Below are 25,567 nucleotides of genomic sequence, written 5' to 3'. Positions count from 1 at the left end.
TACATACATCCGCTTCCGGTCTCTGGGAAGCAGGAAGAGGCGGGGTGGCGCCTGCGCACTTTGAGTTTGCTCGCTTGCTGCGGTCGAACCGGATACACGCCGTTGGTCCGGAGCCCAGTGAAGCGCTCCAGAGAGTGGGGTCCTCGAAGTGGCAGGTAAGTGAGCTGCGGGGGCCTTAGCTGCCTCCTTTCCGGGGCTGTAAGAAAAGCGGGGGGCGCAGAGGATCCGCGATGGAAGCTGGCCTGAGGCCATCCGGGTGGCTGCGAAGAAGGGGGCGCTTGTGGGCCTGGTGCACTTCGCGCTCTTGACGCGGCCGCCGTTCATTCCACGGGCGGGTCTTGGTGATGTGGAAGCTTTTCTTCGGCGAGAACACCCCTCCTCTCCGGAAGGATTTCCTGAAGCGAGGCTTCCAGGCCTCCCAGAGAGTGCCGAGTGTCGCCTCAAACTCAAAGAGCCTTTCCTCGCCCTGTGATCGGGCAGCCAAATGATAAATGCAGGCGCTCCCTGTAAACGTGTCTGTTGAGAGACGGTCTTTGGTAGATAACTCGACTTCATTGGTTAGGCTTCCTCGTCCCACAAAAAAATAACAAAATAAAAATCCGTAATAAATAGGAGTTACTGGGAGTCACATGGGACCATTTTCAAACTGTCGTTTTTGGAATTCTTCTATTTCCATATATGCAACTGGGGGGGGGGGTGTTCAGTCGCACAGGCGAGTCCGACTCTGCGACCCCATGGGCCAAGTCACGCCAGCCCTCCTGTCTTCTACCATCCTCTGAAGTCTGCTCAAATTCGTGTTAGTTACATCAGTAACGCTGTCCAGCCATCTCATCTTTTGCCATCCCCTTCTTTTGCCTTCTGTCTTTTCCAGCATCAGAGTCTTCTCCAGCGAGTGCTCCCTTCTCATTTGGTGGCAAAAGTATTTCAGCTTCAGCATCTGAGCTTCCAAGGAACAGTCAGGGTTGATTTCCCTTAGGACTAACTGATTTGATCTTCTTGCAGTCCAAGAGACTCTCCAGAATCTTCTATAGCTACCCCAAAAATAGCCCCCCCAAATGTGCTGGCTTAAATTCAGTTTAAAAATAAGATTTGAGCTCAGACAATCATCATAAAATATTAATGAAATTTGGCCCTGTTTTCCATTAGACCCAGCTTAGTTTGGAGGAGCAGCATATAAATGACCTTACCAAAAGAATGCATTAGGGAAGGAGTTCCACTAGTAAATTACACTGATGTAGTTTGATTTTAAAAATTATATCCTGCAGGTCGTTGCTAAATATGCCATAATATGGTTTTGGCCCATTACATATATCAGTAAAATGAAATAGAAGATTAATGCTATAAACATTTTAGCTGGAGAATACAACTTACATAATCAACACAGTACAGTGGTAAAAGACTGTCCAGACAAGAAGGGCTGAACAAAACTCAGGTATCATTCTCCACACTTATGTATGTGGCATAAGCGGGATACAAGTGTTTCCCTTATGCAGTCTTCCCCTCAGTTGGCAATTGTTGCCATTTGGTGTGTGTTTGTGCCAGTGTCATGTCTGTGTATTGATATGGTGGCTTAGACGAATAGGATCGCTCTCTTAATTGGAGAAGCTTCCAGTTCCTATGTTGTTTCTGTCATTTGTTCTCAAGGTGGCCTTAAACAAGCCCCGGGCCCTAATTTGCAGTAAAGTTTTTCTTTTTAAAAAGTGTTTCAGTAACAATGCATGTGATGTCCTGCTTGGAATATTTCTGGAGAACTGCAATTAAATTTTTGTTTAAAACATTAATGTACCTTTATTTCTCCTTTTATTTAAACGTAACATGGGACTGGTCATGTGCATTCAGGGATTGAGTTCTAAGACATACATTTACAGTCACATCCTGCTATTTGGGTGGAAGCATTTTTTTATTTTATATGTTGTGTACTTTCCCTTCCTACTTTAAAATTTATAGGGTTGAATTCTGCCTAAGAAGGGGGGTAGAATTTTCATCAGTTCTTCCTTTCCATGGCAGATCTCCATCTCCCTCACCCACCTGTTTCTGGGGGTTCTGATCCCCTAAGGATCAGTGCACTTTGGGACTGCACTGTAGGGGAGAGCTGGTGAAGCACTACCGTTGAAATTTTTGGCAGAATCTAAGCTTTAGACTGTAGCCAACGTGGTAAACTGAGTGTTCTTTTTAGGCCAGGAGTGTCAAATTCATTTTTATGAAGGTTGAATCTGACATAAATGAGACCTTGTCAGGCTGGGCCATGTGTGTTATAAAATGTAATGCCAGGTGGCAGAGAGATAAATTTTATAAAGGACACAGACAAACACAATTGAAGATTTTTTTTTTTAAAGCTTAAAACATTAGCATTGTTGGTCTTAATGGTGCTTTCTTTGTATCTCTCCTGTGCGATCCAAGGAACTGGGCAAAGGAAGCTCTAGCGCTTTCCTTCTTTCCCCAGGGGACCAGGAGGGGGTGGATCCTCAGCCAATAGAAGAAAGAGAGGCTTGGCTCAATAGCTCTGCTGTGTGATTGAGACAGTCTGACAAAGCAAGCTCTTCCTTTCAGTAAGGCTTTTGATAAGGTTCCACATACTATCCTTGTTGACAAGTTGGTGAAGTGTGGTTTGGATCCTGTTAACATTAGATGGATCTGTAACTGGTTGACAGATCGCACCCAAAGAGTGCTTGTGAATGGTTCCTCATCCTCTTGGAGAGGAGTGACAAGTGGAGTGCCTCAAGGATCTGTGCTGGGGCTTGTTTTGTTCAAAATCTTTATAAATGATTTGGATGAAGGAATAGAGGGAATGCTTATTAAATTTTTAGACGATACTTAATTGGAAGGGATTGCAGATACTTTAGAAGACAGATACAGGATGACCTTGACATGCTGGAAAACTGGGCTAAAACCAATAAAATTAATTTTAACAGGGATAAATGTAAAGTTCTGCATTTAGGTAGGAAAAATCCAATGCATGGCTATAGTATGGGGGAGACTTGTCTTAGCAGTAGTATGTGCAAAAAGGATCTTAGGGGTCTTAGGGGATCATACACTAAACATGAGTCAACAATGTGATGCGGTGGCTAAAAAGGCAAATGCAATTTTGGGCTGTATCAACAGAAGTATAGTGTCCAGATCACGTGATATGATGGTATGGCTTTACTCTGCTCTGGTAAGACTTCACCTGGAGTATTGTGTTCAGTTTTGGGCACCACATTTTAAGAAGGATATAGACAAGCTGGAACGGGTCCAGAGGAGGGTGACGAAGATGGTGACGGGTCTGGAGACCAAGTCCTATGAAGAAAGGTTGAAGGAGCTGGGGATGTTTAGCGTGTAGAGGAGGTGGCTGAGAGGTGATATGATCACCATCTTCAGGTACTTGAAGGGCTGTCATATTGGGGATGGTGTGGAATTGTTTTCTGTGGCCCCAAAAGGTAGGACCAGAACCAGTGGGTTGAAATTAAATCAAAAGAGTTTCCAGCTCAACATTAGGAATAACTTCCTGACCATTAGAGCGATTCCTCAGTGGAACAGGTTTCCTCGGGAGGTGGTGGGCTCTTCTTCCTTGGAGGTTTTTAAACAGAGACTAGACAGCCATCTGACAGCAATGAAGATCCTGTGAATTTAAGGGGGGAGGTATTTGTGAGTTTCCTGCATTGTGCAGGGGGTTGGACTAAATGACCCTGGAGGTTCCTTCCAACTCTATGATTCTATGATTCCGCCGCACGGAATTAGCCTCAGCCATTGGAGAAAATAGAGGCTTTGCTCCGTAGCTCTTGTGTGATTGAGCAAGCTGTGATACAGAAGGAAGCAAGAGAGATGGAGAAGGAAGAAGACGACAGCCAGTTGCTCGGGGGCCTTATAGGAGCACTCTGGGGCCCTGATTTGTCCCTCAGACCCCATGTTTAACACCCCTGTTTTAGCCGGTTGACCCTTGAAAGCAGTGCCTCTTGGAAGTAATGCCTCTACTTGTAATTGTATGCAACTTCCTAAGTATAATTTGTCATCTTGCCAGTTCAGGAAGCCTTCACTGGTACCATAATTGATTCTGTTGCTTCACAATCCCCTTTCAGTTGCTGAATGTGAATTTGTTCACCTCTGATTTATATAAAATCGTCTGCCCTGTCTAGATCAATTAGTCTCCAGAACTGTTCAACCTTGTCTGCCTGTTTTAGCTGTTGGAACAATAATGTTTCAATCCTCAAATTTAACTAGGGGTGTGCAATTTTTAAAAATGGTATTATTGGTGCAAGTTTATTGGACCTGAAAAAAATTCAGTATTTGGATCTGGGATTGTTTGGAAATCCTCAATTTTGGTGGGTCCAATAGACCCAAAAAGAAAAATACCAGCTTAAAAAAAAAACCCAAGCTCAACCCTGGGGCTGGCTTGGCTTCTCCTGCAGCACAGTTTAAACTTTTTAGGAGAAACTGGCCCCAGGATCTATGTGCCATGGGAAGGTCTCTTCTCACTGCATGCAGACCTAGCTGGTATGGCTTTTCCTACAGCGTGGTTTAAACCGCACTTCAGGAGAGACTGGCCCCAAGATTGGCTGTGCTGCTGCTAGTAAATTGCTCCCTGTGGCACAGCAGCTTCTGAGGCTGGCTTATTGTGCAAACCAGTTTAAACTGCATGAGAAGCCAGCCCCAAGCTGAGCTGGCAGGAACAGTCTGCACCCCCTGGCACAGTTAATGCCTTCTAAAGTCCCTTTGGTAGAAGCCCAACAAACAGCAGAGAGGCAGGAACAATCTGCTCCTGCCTCTCTGCTGTTTTTTGATCTACTGGATTTTTTTCGCTTTCCCCAAGAGAACCCAGCTACATTTGGAAAGTTGAAATATACATTAAAAATACAGGTAAGGTATCTTTGGGTATATTTTTGGCTCAGGAAGCTCCAAATGCATATCCCTAGATTTGAGAAAAATAAGGAGAAAAGCAGTTGAGTTGCCTTGGAAATCCTTATCTCCATGACAGAGAGAAATGTAGGGACTAACTTCCTAGGGAAGGGGATATGCTGGTAGGTTTTATAGAGCCTTCCTGTAACTTGGCTCAGTCAGAATAATTTTTCGAATTTCTTACATACCCTTGGTTTCTGAAAATTTGCCAGTGTGTGATACACATTTGTTCATGCTACTTCCTCTTCCTCTTTTAGAACACAGTAGTACTTCCCTACTCTCTCAGACAGTTTCCTTGTATATTTCAGCAGGTCTTTCAGTACCTTCCAATATGTACCTCAAGCCTGAAAAACAGTACTTCTCAGTATAAAAACAGTATAAATCTCATAACTGCAGGCATAATTTCTTTCAGTAACCTTAGCTTTATTATATTGCTTATTAGTTTCATCTTATTGATTATATTGACTTGCACTGTGTAATCTTCATTTCATTTCAATAAGGAAGAGGGGCTATAAGTAAAGGAAATAAGTGTTCTGATCTGCAACAATTTATGAAATAGGCAAAATGTAAGATTTTCCAAAATCCATTTTTTCCCTTTTGAGTGGATTGTTATGACAGCAGTCCCATTTAGAGATTTTTGTTGCCAAAACTGCATTCTCATGAGTATTCTGCAGGCTCACAGAAAGCCATGAAATTTTGTTGGCTAGCCAAGGAAGGCTATGTAGTCATGGGATTCTTGGCACAGTGTAGCTGTCTGAATTTCTGGTAACCTCAATTAAAGGGAAACGAAACAGTCAGAAACTAAGAAGCTCCATTGGAGACAGGAAGAGAAAGTACATTTTTAGTTACCCTTATTACTGTTATGTACATTTGGACATTTGTTGTTACAGATTTGGGGTGAGGGGGCTGAGGTAGTTGAGACTCATTCCTTTAAGACATAATGAATTTCTAGCTTTGGTGAGATCTGAAATGTACTTTTAGCTGTGACACAACACAAGACCTTTCCAACAGAATCTGGCAGGATTTGAGTGTGTGTCCATGGATTTAGATTTGCAGTCAACCTCCCTTTTCCTTTTTGAAGAACCACACAAATATATAATACAGTTGTTGTGTTTTGCTTTTTAAATCTTTTTACAGAATTTTATACGCTAACACTTCCAATATTTTAACTGCATAATCATAAATACCTGATCCTGTGTACTGGTGGCATCCAGAAGGTGATTCTGGAGGTTGAGGAACCTGTGCGGTTAAAAAGCCACACAAGCATGGGCAGCTGCAGTAAAGAGTGGGATCTGGAGGCAATACCTCTTCAGCCCGGAGCCCTCTCTGCTAACCCAGTCCCCTAGCATCATCTTTGCAGGGCTCAAAGCAGGGAAAGAAAAACATTGAGAAAGAGCCACTGGTGCCTTTTGCTGGTGGTGAGTGGGATTCAGCCCCTTGTATTTTGATTTAACTGCATGGGTTTTTTCATTAGATTTGATACTCTTTAGCAATGTTCCCTCTAAGCTGCAGAGTCTTGTGAGCAAAAATTCTATATTGTGAGCTACTGGTATTAACATTGTGAGCTACTGGTGTTAAATTTGTGAGCTACTGCATAAATTATTGTGCTCTGGGGCCATTTTTCCTGAGCTAAGACAAAAATGTGTGAGCTGGAGGTTAAAAATCTGTGAGCTAGCTCACACTAACTCAGCTTAGAGGGAACACTGCTCTCTAGCTACATCTGCTAGCCCTGACCTGGATAACCCAAGCTAACCTGATGTCTCGTCAGATCGCAGAAATGAAATAGGGTCGACCCTGGGTAATATTTGGATGGCAGACCACAAAGGAATATCAGGGCCATGACACAGAGGCAGGCAAAGGTAAAGCACCTCTGAATGTCTCCTGCCCTACAGGGTTACCATAAGTCAGCTGCAGCTTGACAGCATTTTTCACCACCAGTTACATCTGTTAATGCTGCTTTTTACAAGGGTGTGAAGTCTAATACACAGTTTCAAAGTGTACATAGGTAAGTGTTCTTTGTTCATTCTTTTAATCATGGTCTGGTTTTGCTGTTATGACTAAATTAAATGCCTCTCTTTCTCTGTCCCAATATTACAGGATGCCTGGACTAAGTTGTAGGTTTTACCAGCATAAATTTCCGGAAGTTGAAGATGTTGTCATGGTCAATGTTCGGTCCATTGCAGAAATGGGAGCGTATGTTAGCCTCCTGGAATACAACAATATTGAAGGCATGATTCTGCTTAGTGAGTTGTCCAGGAGGCGTATCCGTTCTATAAACAAACTAATCCGAATAGGCAGAAATGAATGTGTTGTCGTCATAAGGGTTGATAAAGAAAAAGGTGAGTGAAAAAAACATGTAGTGCTATTTTAAATCCTACGTGCACACTTAGTTTTCATCCTGACATCTTGTGCCATGACCTAGGTGTTTTATCTGGAATCAGAGGAATTTTTAAAAAGATGTCTCTCTCAGATGTGAAGTGCAACATAGTTTTCTAGCTGCAGTCAGTGAATAGAACTGGCTTTCTTTAAAAAGGAAATCAGGAGTTGAGTTGAATCTTAATTACATTTTAAAATATTTCTTTCTGTATTAGGCTATATTGACTTGTCAAAAAGAAGAGTTTCCCCAGAGGAGGCAATTAAATGTGAAGACAAGTTCACCAAATCAAAAACTGTAAGTTACTATACCATTGGTCATTACTGTGCTACATTCTAGAGTAATAAAGTGTGAGTAAACTGGGTTAGTTTTTGAAAGGAGAGGCCCTGTTTATGTGACTATACCAAAGTGGTTAGGATATCAGACTAGGATCTGGGAGTCTCATCTTCCAGTCCATACGCAATCATGGAAACTCACTGGCTGATCTTGGGCAAGTTATATGCTTATCAGCCTAACCTAACTCATTGGGTTGTTGCATGATTGAGATGGAGAAAGGGAGAATAATGTGGTAAGCCACTTGGGGTTCCTACAAGAAAAGTAGTGTATAGATACCTAAAAATATATAGACTAATTGTAGACTGTTTTGCACTGACGAGGGTTTTCTTTCTGGACTGGACTTAATCAAACAATATTAAGTTGAAAGGAGATAGTACTGAACTATTGAAAATTCCTGTGAAGTCACCAACTTAGAATGGTTTTGTCTTTAAGAACATAAGAGAAGCCATGTTGGATCAGGCCAACGGCCCATCAAGTCCAACACTCTGTGTCACACAGTGGCAAAAAAATTTATATACACATACACTGTGGCTAATAGCCACTGATGGACCTGTGCTCCATATTTTTATCTAAACCCTTCTTGAAGGTGGCTATACTTGTGGCCGCCACCACCTCCTGTGGCAGTGAATTCCACATGTTAATCACCCTTTGGGTGAAGAAGTACTTCCTTTTATCCGTTTTAACCTGTCTGCTCAGCAATTTCATCGAATGCCCACGAGTTCTTGTATTGTGAGAAAGGGAGAAAAGTACTTCTTTCTCTACTTCCTCCATCCCAGGCATTATCTTGTAAACCTCTGTCATGTCACCCCGCAGTCGACGTTTCTCCAAGCTAAAGAGTCCCAAGCGTTTCAACCTTTCTTCATAGGGAAAGTGCTCCAGCCCTTTAATCATTCTAGTTGCCCTTCTCTGGACTTTCTCCAATGCTATAATATCCTTTTTGCTATAATATCCTAGTCTCTTAGGACAGAGAGAACCCTAAGCCTTACATTGCTTTAATGAATGTATATGTAACTTCATTTTATCAGATTGCAGTGGCTTTTTCATTTGCATATAAACGTTTTTTTCTACTTAAGTCATAGTGTTTGATGTGAACAGAATTCCTTGTCCAATTAATGGCTAAACTAATAGAGATGTCAATATTGAATGCATGATTCTGCACAGCCAATTACCAGAAATTTCAAAGCTACAGGAAAAAATAGTTGCTCATTCTTCAGTTATTGGGGAGAAAAATATTGAAATTTTTGGGGAAATGAAGTATATGCATATTTACCTATCAAATCTAAACATTTTTTTTCTGATTTAACAACATAAATGCATTGTTTATAACATAGTTAACATGCACACTTTTGTAGTATCTGGCATACTTGTGGATTTTAGAATTGAAACACTGAACTCTTTAATGACAATATTGTCTACATGATTTACATTTAAACATAAATTTTACTAAATGTTGGATACATATGAATTCTGTGCAGTAGTTTGTGTTGCATAAAATTTTTTGTCCAGCACATTTTAAGTAAAACACTGTATTTCATTTTACTCATTTTGTAGAATAAAATAGCATTGTTGGAGGGGATTCAGTGTTTCCTGAAATTTCCCAATTTTTCCATTTGGGATTAGTAAAATACTTTTTAAAAAGAAGGCTTTCTCACTCAAAAAGAGAAGGCATTTCACAGCTTTTTTTCTGTGTTCCAGTTTAACTGGAAATATAGGAAGTGAAAAACAGGGAAGATTCCCCCCCCCCCCTGAATCTTTATGGGTTTTTCCTCAGGTTTTCAACTCTGTACATGAAGAACATTCATGAAGGCAGAATTTTAATGTACAGTAGTTTGTTAATATAGTTAACATGTTAGAGCTGTTGCATGATATGATAACACTCAATTTATACTTCTGAAGTGAATGAACACTGAGTTGTTTCTGTAGTGAAGGATTTTCCAGTCATATTCTATCTAGTTTTTGGTTGGAATTGCTCATTGTGATTTTATCAGATGTTTACTTCTAGAACAAGTGCATTAATCAACCTTTATACATTACATTCTCAGGGCTGCGGGGTTACTGCAAAAATGAATGAATATGTACTTTCGAATGACACCAGGAGTTCCACAAACTAAATGGAAAAGATACTCATTTGTGTGACTCTTTAAAGACCTTAGTCATGTGGTACCACTTTTTCTGTGACCAGCTCCTTTGCAACAAAGTTTATGTTCAGATGACCCAGCCATGGGAGCAAGGGCAAATTGCATATCCCTCCCACCACCAGCAGAATACTGATTCTATGATCAGGGCAGTGCACAGTTGGACCTCACAGCTAGAGTCCTTTAAGGCATCACACCAGTTTTGAGGGAACCACTCTTGGAAAGTGTCTTACTCATTATAACATTTTAAATAGCTCCACAGGTAAAGTCTGTACCAGAGGAAGGGGTACAGATGGCAGGGAAGTACATACAGAAAAATGTGAACTCACAGAAAGCTTCTTCTGGACAAAACCATACTCTAAATGTTAGTAATGAAATATGCTCTACAATCTAGAAGATAATTTAGAGCGAACAAACTCATTTGTTCGAAGGACCAGATCTGACATAAATGGGACTTTGTGGTGCCAAGCCATGCATATCCTAAAATGTAATGCCAGAGCAGAGAGATAGACTTCATAGAGGACACAGGCCAACACAATTAAATATATCAAATTTTAACTTAAAATACAAACATGCTTAAAACTATTGCAATATTTTATTTAAAAAGGAAGGGGAGATAGTGGGATTTTGCAGTGCAATTTTAAAAATAAAACATCAAGAAAAATCTCAAAGATCACAGCAGAAACTTTAAAAAATAAAATGCTGTCAGCCTGGGAAAACATGAAATGGCAAGGCATTGTAAGCTCCCCCCCCCCCACCTCCCCAGGTCTACTCAGGTTAGCTGTGGCTCTCTTGTGTCATATCCCTCTTTGGCTGTGGGTTCCCAAGTTAGAGTACTCACAGAATCATAGAGTTGAAAGGGACCTCCAGGATCATTTAGTCCAACCCCCTGCACAATTCAGGAAACTCACAAATGCCTCCCCCTAAATTCACAGGATCTTCATTGCTATCAGATGGCCATCTAGCCTCGTGTTTAAAAACCTCCAAGGAAGGAGAGCCCACCACCTCCCGAGGAAGCCTGTTCCACTGAGGAATTGCTCTAACGGTCAGGAAGTTCTTCCTAATGTTGAGCTGGAAACTCTTTTGATTTAATTTCAACTCATTGGTTCTGGTCCTACCTTCTGGGGCCACAGAAAACAGTTCCACCCCATACTCTATATGACAGCCCTTGAAGTACTTGAAGATGGTGATCATATCACCTCTCAGCCGCCTCCTCTCCAGGCTAAACATTCCCAGCTCCTTCAAACTTTCCTCATAGGACTTGGACTCCAGACCCCTCACCATCTTCGTCGCCCTCCTCTGGACCCGTTTCAGCTTGTCTATATCCTTCTTAAAATGTGGTGCCCAAAACTGAACACAATACTCTAGGTGAGGTCTTAACCAGAGCAGAGTAAAGCGATACCATCATATCACGTGATCTGGACACTATACTTCTGTTGATACAGCCCAAAATTGCATTTGCCTTTTTAGCCACCGCATCACACTGTTGACTCATGTTCAGCATATCATCCACTAAGACTCCTAGATCCTTTTCGCACATGCTACTACTAAGACAAGTCTCCCACATCCTATAACCATACTGGATTTTTCCTATCTAAATGCAAAACTTTGCATTTCTTCCTGTTAAAATTCATTTTTTGGGTTTTAGCCCAGTTTTCCAGCCTGTCACGATCATCCTGTATCCTGTTTCTGTCTTCTACTATATTTACAACCCCTCCCAATTTAGTATCATCTGCAAATTTAATAAGTATTCCCTCTATTCCTTCATCCAAATCATCACCATTTATAAAGATGTTGAACAAAACAGGACCCAGGACAGATCCTTGAGGCACTCCACTTGTCACTCCTCTCCAAGAGGATGAGGAACCATTCACAAGCACTCTTTGGGTGTGATCTGTCAACCAGTTACAGATCCACCTAATGGTAACAGGATCCAAACCACATTTTACCAACTTGTCAACAAGGATAGTATGTGGAACCTTATCAAAAGCCTTACTGAAATCAAGATAAACAATTTATTTATTTATTTATTTAGAATTTATATCCCGCCCTTCCCACGAATGGCTCAGGGCGGCTTCCAACAATAGATCCTACATAACAATAAGCAATATTTAAACATGTGAGGGAATAGACAATTAAAACAGATAAAACTCTAAAAATTAATAATGTCTACAGTATTCCCCTGATCCAGCAAGGTAGTCACTTTCTCAAAAAAAGAGAACAGATTAGTCTGACATGACTTGTTCTTGAGAAACCCCTGCTGTTTCTTAGTAATCACATCCATTCTTTCTAAATGTTCCAGGACCGACTGATTATTTGTAAAACTAGGCACTAGTTTTTATTCCACTGAGAAGAGACAAAACTGACTCAAAACATCAACACTTGGTTTGCAGCAACACAACTCTAGGAAACTTCAGCTGGCCTTAGGAATGCTGGGAAGTTCCTCTCCATTGAAAGACATAGACAAAGTTGTAAGGAAAACATGGAGTGGATTCCCTGTTCACATTTGCTCCGCCTATAAACCTGAGTGGGAAATTCATTCCGCATTTTCTTCACTGCTTTGCTTTCGGCTTCTCTGCAAAGAGAAGGCAGAAGGAGCTGGAAATGTCATTGCAGCCTCATAGCTTCACAGGGTGAGGACAGGAGCGGGGGGATAAGAGAGCTCCGCATGCCTGATTGGAGCCCTGGGCAGGCTGGTTTGGCCCACGGGCCGCACATTTGACACCCCTGATTTAGAGCAATAGCTGAATAATTATTGGTACAGATGCTTAACTTACACTATGTGTATCACAGATGAAATGCTTAAGGTTCCGGAAGACTTTTTAGCACCACAAGTTATTGTCAGCTTTGTGTGTTCTTTATTTGAATTACCGTAATGTCTTTAATCAATCCAATGCCTTCCCCATTATTGAGAGTCATTGCATCTTATATAGTGCTGTTGCTATGGAAATTATAATCCACATTGCATTCTTGCATTACTCCCCCCCCCACCCTGCCACTTGTGCTTTAATTACTGATGCTTATGCCATAGGTTTATAGTATTCTTCGCCACGTTGCTGAAGTTTTGGAATACACAAAGGATGAGCAACTGGAGAGCCTGTTCCAGAGAACTGCTTGGGTATTTGATGACAAATATAAAAGGCCTGGATATGGTGCCTATGATGCCTTCAAGCATGCAGTTTCGTAAGTATATACGACTTTCCCAGCTTGTTTTCTGCCGCCTCTGAAACAGCTAGGATAGGTTTTAATTATTTATTTATTTATTTATTGAGAGCCAGTTTGGTATAGTGGTTAAGTGTGCGGACTCTTATCTGGGAGAACCAGGTTTGATTCCCCACTCCTCCACTTGCAGCTGCTGGAATAGCCTTGGGTCAGCCATAGCTCTGGCAGAGGTTGTCCTTGAAAGGGCAGCTGCTGTGAGAGTCCTCTCAGCCCCACCCACCTCACAGGGTGTCTGTTGTGGGGGAGGGAGATAAAGGAGATTGTGAGCTGCTCTGAGACTCTTGAGTGGAGGGTGGAATATAAATCCAGTGTCTTATTTGCCAAATACTTTTTTCTCACTAAAAATGTGTGCATAGCAGATTGCCTTTAAAATGGTAGTTAAAAGGGACAGGCTCTCCCCCCTCCCACCAGCTACAGCTAGTTAAAATAACTTGCAGTGCTGAAGTGAAGACATATTGTTACTTCTTGTGCTAATCACATTGTATTGTTTTGTACTAGTCACATTGATTATTACCAAGGTTGGAGTAAGAACATCATGAAGGAAACTGGTTATTCAGCACAAATTATTATAGGGCTTTTCCACTTGGGTTTCTTTTGTCAAAGTTCTGGCCCCATACTTCTTTGGTGTATTCCCTGATTTCTTTGCACACTTTTGTGCCTTTTGTTTTCACTCCTACCTGTCCCCGTCCCCCCCCCCCCCCCCCGCAATCTCTTGCAACCAGTTTTACCCTGATCTTTTTCTAGAAGCTGATTTTGGTTTGGCTTTTTTCTAGTGTATGTTGACTTTCTTTGTCTTACCTATTCCCACCCACCTTCAGCACATTTTTCAATGACTGGACTGTCATAATTATTAAACCACTACCTTCCCCCCCCCCCACGCCTGATGGTGATTTCAATTTTTTTAAAGGCCCTAAACTATCACTACAATGCTATATTATTCTAATGATAGTTTAATCAGGTTCTTTGAATTTCCAGCTTTTGTCTTTTTAAAAGTAAGTCTCTAGCTTCATCCCTTGGTGAGATATAAGGGAAAAAGCATATTTCTGCAGGGCAAGGAGCTAGAGACTTTGTATTTTAATGAAAGCTGAAGATTCAGAGACCCTGCTTTAACTACTGTCATTACAGCATTACAGCAATTCTTCAGAGCTGGGGAGAGAGATTTGACACCACTGATAATACTGAGGATGACAGCACCTTCTTTTGAAAATCCTCATTATTTAAGCCACATTTGGAAGAAAATAAACTGATTCCACAACCATGAAAATGTGCAGGGAGGGCAAATGTGCAGAAGAATTCTTCCCAGACCAATTTTAGTCCTTGCGAATCAATCCCAAGAAGATCATGAGTAACTCCAGTGTGTGGCAACAGTCATAGTTAAGAATATATTTCTCTTTCACTCAAGGTGGCTTTATTGCCCCCTGGTGTTTAAATTGATGAACAAACACCTATTTTTGTTTTTGCACCACACATGACTTCTGTCGTTTCTGGAAAGCTGTATTATATATTTTAAGGAATAATGGTAAATATTTATTACAGTTTATTATCATTAATAATGGTAAATATTTATTACAATTTATTATCATTAATAATGGTAAATATTTATTACCTAGGGATCCTGCCATTCTTGATGGGCTAGATCTGACAGAAGATGAGAAACGTGTGCTAATTGACAATATTAATAGGCGTCTTACACCACAAGCAGTAAAAATTCGAGCTGGTAAGTCCCAAAATCAAAATAATTTAGAAAAATTCATTACTACTGTTTTATAGACAATCATTCTGGCAACAGACAAAATGGCTTACTTTTTTTTACTTCAGAAGACCTGTTTGCTACATATTATTTTAGATACATTAGCTAAATCAGGATTCCCCAACCCCTGGGCCATAGACCGGTTTATGGCGGTTTAGCAACCGGGCCACGAGTTGTATAATTATTTCATTATATTTTACAATGTAATAATAGAAATAAAGTGCACAATTGTATCATCCCAAAATCATCCCCTCCCCAGTCTGTGGAAAAATTGTCTTCCACAAAACTGGTCCCTGGTGCCAAAAAGGTTGGGGACCACTGAGCTAAATTACAGGTTTCTGACTTGTTTTAACACTGAATCAATAATTTGAAATTGTGTTTTATCAGATTAGAAATACTTTCTAGCAAACACTTGCACTCTTTCTTGGAATTTAAGCCTGAGTGTAAAAAAAAAAAGCCATGCATTTTATTTTGCTTTTACAGGACCAGCTCTACATGTTTTTTGAGGGGGGGGGGCAAAATTAAAAATGATGCCCCCTTATGGGCCATTCTATCTTATAGTCCCATAGAAAACAATGGACTCCATACCCAATTTGGCGCCCCTCCTCCATCGGCGCCCAGGGCAAGCACCCCCCTCTGCCCTCCTCTAGATCCGGCCCTGTAGCTTTATTCTAATTTCCTTTTGAGAACAGGGGAATGTGATGGATGGTCAGAGGTCTTGCCCCCTTCTCTCAGTTAGTGGTCCCCTATATGCCTTTGGTGTGTGAGCAGACCAGCCAACAGGATCTATGGAATTCTGGAGGAGCCAGCAATATGTGGCAATGTGGCTGTGATCTTGCATGACTTCTGATCATTGCTTTGTACTTCACTAGGCCCCTTTTATGTCTAAAGGTTAAGGGTGGATACTGGATCTAGATAGACTGAAAACTGCTGATCTTGGGGGATAGTAGCTGTGTGCAGGGCAGGCTAAAGACTAGAAAGAGATCCCATAAGGTAGGTAAGTGAAGAGGCAGGAAGCCAGGCAAAAAGTGGCGAAAGGAGGTGGCACAAAGTCAGGGAAGGTAAAGGAAGCTTGAAGAAAAAGACAAAGGAAGCAGAGACAAAGTGCTGATAAGAGACGAGAAGTAGGATATGAATTTCAGAGTGGCCCAAAGCTACTGCTGGCCTGTTTTTTAGTCTCTGTTTTCTAGTGTTTTTAATATCTTGTAGAAGCAGCACCTTAATGTGCATGTGTAGAAAAAGCACCTATAAGCGAAAGGGGGACTGGTTGTAGTATGAGTTATACATTGCCAGGTCAAATTTATTTATGTTGAAGACTTAAGCAATCTCCTCCTCCGGCTCTCCACCTCTGAGGGATACCAGGGACTCTCTTGCAGTGTCCATGCATCAAAGCACTTTTTAAGAGAAAGCCTGCTGCTCCACTGCCTGATTGACTAGCCCTAACAAGCTGGTGAGTAGCTGAGATGCAGCCTTGAGCAGGGGTGGGGAAGCAAAGAGGAGAGTCACAGCTGGGATATGAGTGGAAACAATTTTCCACCAGAATTATTCAGATTCCTTGAGAGTTCAAAAGGGGTGGAGCCTCTAGAGGCCAATCCCAGGATGTCAGGTCTGTGAGAGCATATGCAAGTCTCCCTGCTGACAAGCATCTGCTGAAGTCAGGCAGGACTTCTACGGGTTTTTTAAAACTATTTATATACCTGCCTTTCTCCTACAACACCCAAGAATTATTTCATTTTAGCTTCAGACATTGTATGAATATTGAATAAGATGACACAGTCAAGCTGTTTGGTTGGATTATGTTAAAATTACTTAGAAGTCTTTACTTTACATTCACAGTTAAATCAGATTTTAACATTTCTTAAGGAAATACTGGAATTTCCATAACATTTTTCACAAGGCTAATTATGATATTATGTAAGATCAGTCTTGACAGCTGCAGTTACTAGTTGGATGTTACAAATCATTAGGGATTTTGAGTGGCAAACAGGTTCCGGCTAATCCTGACATGTCTGCAGCTTCAGAATGAATACCAGAAATGGGTGTTGCTTGATGAATCAACAGGTTACATGTAGGATGTAGAGACTTTGTAACTCTCCTCTTTATTCATAAGAATTGCTCCCTGTTACTAAACATAATTGCCTTGATCCTGAGACACCACTGTGCAGATGGGCCCTTCCCTTGTTCATTCTACTTGTGTGCATAAAACATGCCCTAGCATTAAAGAAATACAGAGTTTCATCTACACACTGGGCCATGTAAAGCTTTGGATTGCAATTAATGGTGAAACCCTGTAAAAATTAATGGGATCTTTCTTCAGTATCTGGTAGGGTCAGGTTATAAAATTCCCGTAGTAAATTTCCCTAATTTTCTACGTTAGAAGATAATATTGTTTTTTCAAATTTCAAATAATATGATTACTACTGAGGGCTTTTTTTGAGCAGGAGCGCAGTTCTGACTGGCTTGGCATCAGTGGGTGTGGCCTAATGTGCAAATGAGTTCCTGTTGGGCTTTTTCTACAAAAAAACCCCTGTTACTACTGGCTAACTACTGAAGTTTTAAAAGAAGATAGGGATTGTTACTGTATTTCAAAATTCTTCCTAAAGTTTTTTTGAGAGCACTTGCCATAATTGTGGAGAAATTAATGAGGAATTGTATTTCTGAAATAATGATTCTGACAAGTAAAAAAACCTCTCCCAAAAACCCATGTTTACTTCAACATGTATAGTTTGTTCCTTTGATAACCATTCTACTTAAGTGTCACAGAAGTTTGGAGGAGATAGGAAGACAAAAGATTGGAGTCAAAAGAAACTAGAGATTGCCTGACTTGAATAACCATGGCAAACCTGATCTCATCAGATCTCAGAAGCTAAGCAGGGTCAGCTGTGGTTAGTACTGGAATGGGAAACTTTTTGGAAATACCCAATTGAGAGGATAGGGGCAGGCTCTATCCACCATAATTATATATATATATATATATATGATGATATTGGATTTATATCCTGCCCTCCACTCCGAAGAGTCTCAGAGCGGCTCACAATCTCCTTTATCTCCCTCCCCCACAACAGACACCCTGTGAGGTGGGTGGGGCTGGAGAGGGCTCTCACAGCAGCTGCCCTTTCAAGGACAACCTCTGCCAGAGCTATGGCTGACCCAAGGCCATTCCAGCAGGTGCAAGTGGAGGAGTGGGGAATCAAACCCGGTTCTCCCAGATAAGAGTCCGCACACTTAACCACTACACCAAACTGGCTCTCCACACCAAACTGTGTATATATATATATATACACACATACAGAGAGAGAGAGAATACAAAAGAAAAGAAACTAGAGGTTGGTATAAATAGTAGGCCAAGAGTGGGCCTGAGAGAATTAACAAAGCAGGAAACAGAATTGGGGGGCCTAGGAAAAGAAGAGTATAGGAAGTGGGGAACCAAGAGAGGAATACTGCACTAGTGGAAAGAGGAGGCAGCGGTAGCTGGAAATGCCTTACAGTGTCATTTGTCAATGCATAGGGTTTGTAGTGAGGGCTTGTTTGTTGTTGGAGGAAAAAGACATGATTGACTGAATTTCAGCAGAGTTCTCTGTAAGTTTTCTTACTACTTTCTAGTTGCTGTGCATTTTCATTTGGAAGAATTCTGACCATGCATATGAGACCTTTGGGGGATGAATTTTCTAAGGAGGGATGAATTTAGAGTGGAACATAATTGTCTTTCTGTGAATGGTTGTTTGCCAGTTTCCATTTGTGTATACATTTCTTAATATAGCAGGAGTAAGCTGAAGCATGTCTACTCAGAAAGTCCCATTTTAGTCAGTGATGCTTATTTTCAGGTAAGCGTTCATAGGATTTCTTTAAAGAGGATGCAGCTTCCATTCAATGAAGGAGAATTTGGTTTCCCTGATCTTAGTTTTATATCAACAGCCATACTTGTTAACTTCAACTGATTACTGGGATCACTCCTTGCAGTTGGACTATCTATCTTAGGCTCTTTTGCAGGCTTTTGCAAACATAAATGCCCACCTCCAGTAAATTAGTGGATGGAGGACCTTAGAACTCTGTCAGTACTTGAACACATGACATATAGACAACAATTGTGTATGGACCTGTTTTTAGATAGTTGGAAACCTTTTATAGAAACTTATGTTTAGATCTGCCACCCCAGTTATATTGTTTCTGCTTCATGTATACTTCTTTTGAATTCTGTTTAGTTGCTAGATTTTGAGGGGTTTTCCCTTATTCCTTTTTCTAGTTTTGTGTTTGTTTTTTGGGAGGAAATGTTTAAAAGGGGATTGCAGACAATGTTACTGAACTGTGTATAGCTGAGTGGTAATTTCTAGGGTTTCTTACAGGATTGTATATGTATAGATTTTAATGAAATCCCATTGTGGTCCCTTTAGATATTGAAGTTGCTTGCTATGGTTATGAGGGCATTGATGCAGTGAAAGAAGCTCTGAGAGCTGGCCTGAGCTGTTCTACAGAGAGTATGCCAATCAAAGTAAGTGACATCACTGATGTGGGTCCTGCTCTGATATTAGTAGTATGCTGAGTTATTTAGCTGTACTGTTCTCTTGTTGTCTGGTCATTAGCAGCAAGTAGCAGCTGCCTTGGGTAGTTGGAAGGAGCATAATTTTGGATTGTTATTCAGCATTAAATTGGCTGTGCATGCTCTTCCTGCTCCTCTTTGCCTATAGAAACACAGAAACTAGTTGCCCGTGAACTCACTGCAGGTAGTGTATCTATGTGCAACCAGGGCAATGTGGGCAACTGCCTTATCAACATTACTTGCAAGCCTGCTGCTGTGACCTCTTAGTAATTCCAAACTATCATATTGCTTAAGGCCAAAATAACAAATATCTATACAGAAAACTTATCTAGGGCACATGCCACCTGCAGCGTCTGTAGATTATTAGTGAGAAATCGAGTCAAAACTGTTTAATTTGCTTGGCTGCTTTTCCGCGCAGATAATGTTGGTTCTGCCTTCTAACCCAAGTGACGGTTACATTTCCACAGATGCATCTAGTATTCCCTCTCCCACGAAGAGATTAGGATCTATTTTGGATAAATTGTTTTCAAAGCCAAATAACCTACTGCTGTCTAAGAGCAGGTGGCACTTCAGTATACCAGAAAGCACACCCCATCTATTATCCATTTCACTTTTTCTGCAAGTTGCATAATAACTGGGTGCACATGGTTTTTGTGTTACCATCTGTTTAGCTGTAAACCTCAACTTTTACTCATAAATAATTTCCTTAATGTGGAAAATGAGATTTTTGCTGGGAATTATGTGGAGAACAGGGAACCTTTGTGCATAATTGGTGGCTGTGTGGAAGAATTAAACATTTTTGGTAATTATAGCAGAAATCTACAAAACAACTGGCCACTGAATCCTTTGCCCCTCCCAGCTGATTTTCTTAAATTTATGAGAGAATTACAACATTTCTGGAAAGGAAAAAGAATTAATAATAATCATCCTTAAAGCAGCCAATTTGCTTTAAAGTAGAAGGATAAGGAACCCCCAATGGTGCATTCATGGTATCTTCAAGTATGGGACTATTTTACTTTAGATAAGGTAACTGACAACATAGTTAAATCTGAATTTCAATCTGGGAAATCACACTTATTAGAAAAATGGCTTCTTTTTATCAGTAATTTCTTTAAGAATAGACATAACTCAATGCTGTCACTGGACACTTAGTTTTATTAACATTACATTGAACCTTATATAAATATAATAATTTAAGGTTTTATTATGTTTATGTAAAGCTGAGCTAGGTATTGTTTTTTTCCTCTTGTATTCTTATTAACAAAAACTATAAGTCATTCTCTGGTGGTTCAAGATTTAAGAAAATGCATCAACACTGGCTTGTTTTTCTTTGAGACATTGAAGTCTGCCATTATCATCTCACCCCTCTGACAGATAAATTTGATAGCCCCTCCACGATATGTTATGACCACTACAACACTGGAGAGGACTGAAGGTCTTTCTGTCCTCAGCCAAGCCATGACTGTAATCAAGGAAAAGATTGAAGAGAAGAGAGGAGTGTTCAATGTGCAGATGGAAGTAAGAACCTTTTGTTTGCTTAAATGATGTCTGATTTCAAGAATTTTGGTAGCATGTGGAGATACCACTTTCGTGTCCTTGCAACTTCTCAAGACGACAGAACCCATGTAAAGGGGGGGCATATTCTTTACCGATAGTAGTATTACTGATAGTAGTGCTTTGGTGGTAGCTAAGATAGCGGCTGCTACCAGCGGGGAATGGCTGGCCTAGGGATTCCAGTGCTCCTGGGGAGGGGGAGGTATGGCGGTGGGAACAGACGATATAAGGGAGGAGGACTGAGACAAGACAGTGCTCGATCTTCCTCCATTCTGTGTCCCATCCCAAGGGTGACAGGTAGTAGGGTCAGGCTGAATAACTCGCCTCCGTCATTGGTGTTATGCAATGCCAGGTCCATTAATAATAAGACCTCAGTCCTTGGAGAGTTCCTACTCGAACAGGACATGGACCTGGCTTGCGTGACTGAAACCTGGATTCGAGAGGGAGATACAGTAGCCCTCTCACAAACAGCTCCCCCGGGCTGTTCAGTCTTCCACCAATCGTGGACTAGCGGGCGGGGGGGAGGAGTGGCATTATTTATACGAGAGGCTTACTCCTTTAGGGCGCTCCCGGCCCCAAGGATCGAGGGTATTAAATGTGCCGGTCTGGCGTGGGAGGCTGGAGAGGGTTTGGCGATCTGGCTGGTGTACCGTACGCCTAATGCACCAGCAAGCGCCTTACCATCCCTGCTCGAGGCGGCGACAGGCTGGGTGCTGGAGCACCCAAGGTTGGTAATCTTGGGTGACTTCAACGTCCATGCTGATGACCCGACCTCCAGTCAGGCGATGGACCTAGTGTCTTCAATGGCGACGCTAGGACTCTCAATTTGTTACAACCCCCACTCAACAGGCCGGGCACATGTTAGACCTGATCTTTGCGGCTGGGGTCATGGTGGACGATATAACCGCTGAAGCGGTGCCATGGTCAGACCACCTCGCCCTCAGGGCTCGTGTAGATATGCCACCCCAAACCTGTTTAGGCGACGAGCTTATTATGACTCTCCTGCGGAGCCAGATGGACCCAGAACAGTTCCAAATGGCTCTGCAGGATTCCTGGCCCTCTGGTGATTCTTTCAATGGCCTAGTTGAGACCTGGAATAGCGGGCTCTCTAGGGCCATTGATGAGATCGCACCTCGACACCCTCTACAACCTCGGACTAGGCTGGCCCCATGGTATACCCCGGAGTTACGCCAGCTGAAACAAGGTCTCAGACAGCTAGAGAGGCAATGGTGGCGTACCCGTGACGAAGCGACTAGAACATCTTACAGGAAGTTTATGAGGTCCTATGAGATGGCATTCAAGGCCGCAAAGAAAACATACTTTGCGACTAAGATTGCGTCTGCAAATTCGTGCCCGGCACAACTGTTTAGGATAATTCGGAATTTTACTACAATGCCACAAGGCAATCCAAAAGTTAAGGAATTGAAGATAGGCTGCGAGGCCACAACTGCCATGCCAATTTAGATACAGTAAGTGAACTTGAGGCCCAATGCGTGTCTTCTGGTTTGATCTTGGACTGCTTCGACCCACTCAGCTTGGAGGAAGTCGACAGAATCCTTGTCACTGCACGTCCAACAACTTGTGATCTGGACCCATGCCCCTCCTGGCTAATTAAGGCTTGCCAGGAGGAGCTAAGATGTCCTATACGGGACATCATAAATAGATCTCTTTCAGAGGGCTCCTTTCCAACACCCCTGAAAGAGGCAGTGGTCCACCCTCTCCTGAAAAAGGCTACATCAGACCTGGCCGAATTGGCTCATTACTGACCGGTCTCAAATTTGCCCTTTTTGGGCAAAATTATAGAGAGGGCTGTGGCGTTGCAGTTACAGGATTTTCTGGATAACACTTCCACCTTAGATCCGTGCCAGTCCAGCTTCCGCCCGGGCCATGGGACAGAGACAGTTTTGGTCGCCCACATGGATGACCTCCAGTGACATCTGGATCGAGGCGGATCGGCGGTATTGCTGTTGTTAGACCTATCGGCTGCATTCAATATGGTCGACCATCGGCTGATGACCCGCCGCCTCACCAATGCAGGAATTCGGGGCTAGCCTTACAGTGGCTCTCCTCCTTCCTTGAAGGTCGGGGACAAAGGGTGGTGATTGGAGGAGAGCTGTCCCAGAGACACCTACTTAATTGTGGGGTGCCTCAGGGGGCAGTTCTCTCCCCGATGTTGTTTAACATCTACATGCGCCCCCTTGCCCAGATTGCCCAGAGGTATGGGCTGGGTTGCCACCAGTACGCTGATGACACCCAGCTCTATCGATGGACGGCCGGACTGACGATGTCCCTATAAATCTGGACCGGGCGTTGCAAGCCGTGGCAGGTTGGCTCAGACTAAGTGGGCTAAAGTTGAATCCAGCGAAGACTGAGGCCCTTTGCATAGGTCGCGGCGGGCCAGGAGGGGAGATCTCCCTACCAACCTTTGACGGTGCATCACTGATACCAGTGCGCAGGGTCAAGAGCTTGGAAGTGCTACTGGAGCCTTCCTTGACAATGGAGGCCCAGATAGCTGCCACTGCTAAATCCGCCTTTTTCCACCTTAGGAGGGTGAGGCAGTTGGCCCCCTTCTTGGAACGCAGTGACCTGGCAACTGTGATCAATGCAACGGTCACCTCGAGGCTGGACTACTGTAATGCCCTCTACATGGGGCTGCCCTTATACCGAACGCGGAAACTGCAGCTAGTGCAGAATGCAGCGGCCAGGCTGTTAGTGGGACTACCTTGGTGGGAACATGTACAGCCTAGGCTACGGGAACTGCACTGGCTGCCAATTGTGTACCGAGTTCGTTATAAGGTGCTGGTTATTACCTTTAAAGTCCTATATGGCCGAGTACCTGCCTACCTTAGGGACCGCCTCTCTCCATATGTTCCTCAGAGAGCACTGAGATCTAGTTCTCAAAATCTTTTAAAAATCCCTGGACCAAGAGAGGCCAGACTGAAAACAACGAGGGAGCAAGCCTTCTCAACAATGGCTCCCCAATGGTGGAATCAACTACCAGAGGAGGTGCGAGCCCTGCGAGATCTAAATCAGTTTTGCAGGGCTTGCAAAACCGTCCTCTTTCAACATGCTTTTAAGATGGAACCCAGGTAATGACATCTAGCCATCCTATACATATATTGAACTGTAGCACCTTAATTGATAATCTATAATGGTTTTAACTGTTTTATTTAACTTAATTTATGAATGTAATTTAACTATATTTTAACTGTCTTTTATAGTAATGATTGTATTTTATGTAATCATGGTATATACCATGTCCTGTGAGCCGCCCTGGGTCTGCCGTGGTGGGGGAGGGCGGGATATAAAAATAAATTTATTATTATTATTATTATTACCCAGTCTCATACCTTGTCTTTGTTGGTGGCCTGACTATGGATAGTTTATGAAGACTGAACCCCAAGTAGAACCAAGTGGGCTTCATTTTCTGATAATCCCCTCCAGCTCGCATCTGAGAACTGTGATTATATTTCACAAAACAGGATTTTCCTGCCTTTTCTGAATATTTTTTTTATCAAATTCCTCAACTAATCTTTGGCTACATGTCATCTGTTCCAACATAGTGTCCACATAGCCTCCTCTGTGCTTCTGTTAAAGTAAGTGCTGGAGCAGACCTGTGTGCCTTTTTCAGAGTGTCACCAAGGCAGATGGAGGAGGAAGGGCAAAGAATAACAGCCCTTCGCTGATTTCAGTGTTTGAAGGAAAAATGGACCTTGTGCAGCTTAACATTCCATCTTGTACAGCTTGGATCTCTATGCTAGACAGCTGGTATTTGTTCTCAAATACTTTTTTTGGGTTAAAATCAAAATATAACATTTTTCCTTTTCTATGATTTTTAATTAATGTCAACTTTACATTGTCTCATGTGTGGTTGATTGTAGTGCTGTAAATAGTGTTTGGCTCACTGTTTTCATTAACCCTATTTGAAGGAATCAGATCTCAGTGTATTATTCAAAACACTGCCTTTATCTTATTTGTGTTTATCCACCTTATGCAGAATATAAAAATTACTAAGACTGTCAGCTATAAAGCAGTTAAGTCAGTATTTTGGAAAGAGACCTGTTTTATAATCTGGCTAAACATCTTGTGTGGTGCAGCGTCTCTGAATGCTGTCACCGGTGTGGCTGCCTGCCAGGCTGATACACCACTCTTCTTACTGTTTAAATAAGCAAGTTATGTTGTTCAGCTGTATTTTTGGTGCAAGTGCCTTTGGTTGAGTAGCTTGTTGGTCACACTGAAAGCTAAATGTTGTTCATATCTGTGTAACTTTTCAGCCCAAGGTCGTTACTGATACTGATGAAACTGAGCTTGCAAGACAGCTTGAAAGGTTGGAGCGTGAAAATGCTGAAGTGGATGGAGATGATGATGCTGAAGAGATGGAGGCAAAAACTGAAGACTAACTGGCTTGGGAGGAATATAGGGTGGCAAGTTATAGATACAACTACACCAATAAAGACACCTTGATTGGCAAGATGGCTGGTATGGAAAACTCCAAAAGAAAAGACTTGGAAAACACTTTCAAGTTTTAATGAGACCAAATTTTAAAGAAATAAGAAATTATCTGCTGCAACTTGGGCTAACTTCCTCAAAGGCAAGGTGCCTTTCTCTCAAGACTCTTAACACCCACTTCCAGTTGTTGGGCTCAAGGCCTTGCTCAATATTTTCATATCTAAGAACTCTTGATTGGCAATTGTTTAGTGAGTCTGTCACTGAGAATTCTGGGATTCCCAGTATTCCTACACAGACTGTACTGAAGCATATATTCAATAAATTCCTTGGATACTTAA

At 42.0% G+C, this 25,567-nt stretch overlaps 1 protein-coding gene across 1 annotated transcript; it reads left to right on the top strand.

Annotated features, from left to right (window-relative positions):
- Window positions 1-17: 17 nt before the first annotated feature.
- On the top strand, window positions 18-25,567 carry LOC132590609 (eukaryotic translation initiation factor 2 subunit 1). The gene is made up of 8 exons (XM_060263578.1): window positions 18-155; window positions 6,970-7,211; window positions 7,464-7,543; window positions 12,749-12,900; window positions 14,550-14,656; window positions 19,081-19,178; window positions 20,601-20,744; window positions 25,055-25,567. The coding sequence occupies exons 2-8, from the start codon at window positions 6,971-6,973 to the stop codon at window positions 25,178-25,180; spliced, it is 948 nt and encodes a 315-aa protein (XP_060119561.1). The 5' UTR covers window positions 18-155; window position 6,970; the 3' UTR covers window positions 25,181-25,567.

This window comes from Heteronotia binoei, unplaced genomic scaffold (genome assembly GCF_032191835.1).
Source record: "Heteronotia binoei isolate CCM8104 ecotype False Entrance Well unplaced genomic scaffold, APGP_CSIRO_Hbin_v1 ptg000334l, whole genome shotgun sequence".
Lineage (NCBI taxonomy): Eukaryota > Metazoa > Chordata > Lepidosauria > Squamata > Gekkonidae > Heteronotia > Heteronotia binoei.
Note: the sequence above shows the minus strand (reverse complement) of the source record. Positions and strands in the feature narration are given on the sequence as shown.

Bases quoted from the DNA above. Each gene is read 5' to 3' on its own strand.
- LOC132590609 (XM_060263578.1), top strand. From the start codon at position 6,971: ATGCCTGGACTAAGTTGTAGGTTTTACCAGCATAAATTTCCGGAAGTT. The intron at 14,657-19,080 runs GTAAGTCCCAAA...TGGTCCCTTTAG, and splicing joins AGCAGTAAAAATTCGAGCTG to ATATTGAAGTTGCTTGCTAT. The intron at 19,179-20,600 runs GTAAGTGACATC...CCCCTCTGACAG, and splicing joins CAGAGAGTATGCCAATCAAA to ATAAATTTGATAGCCCCTCC.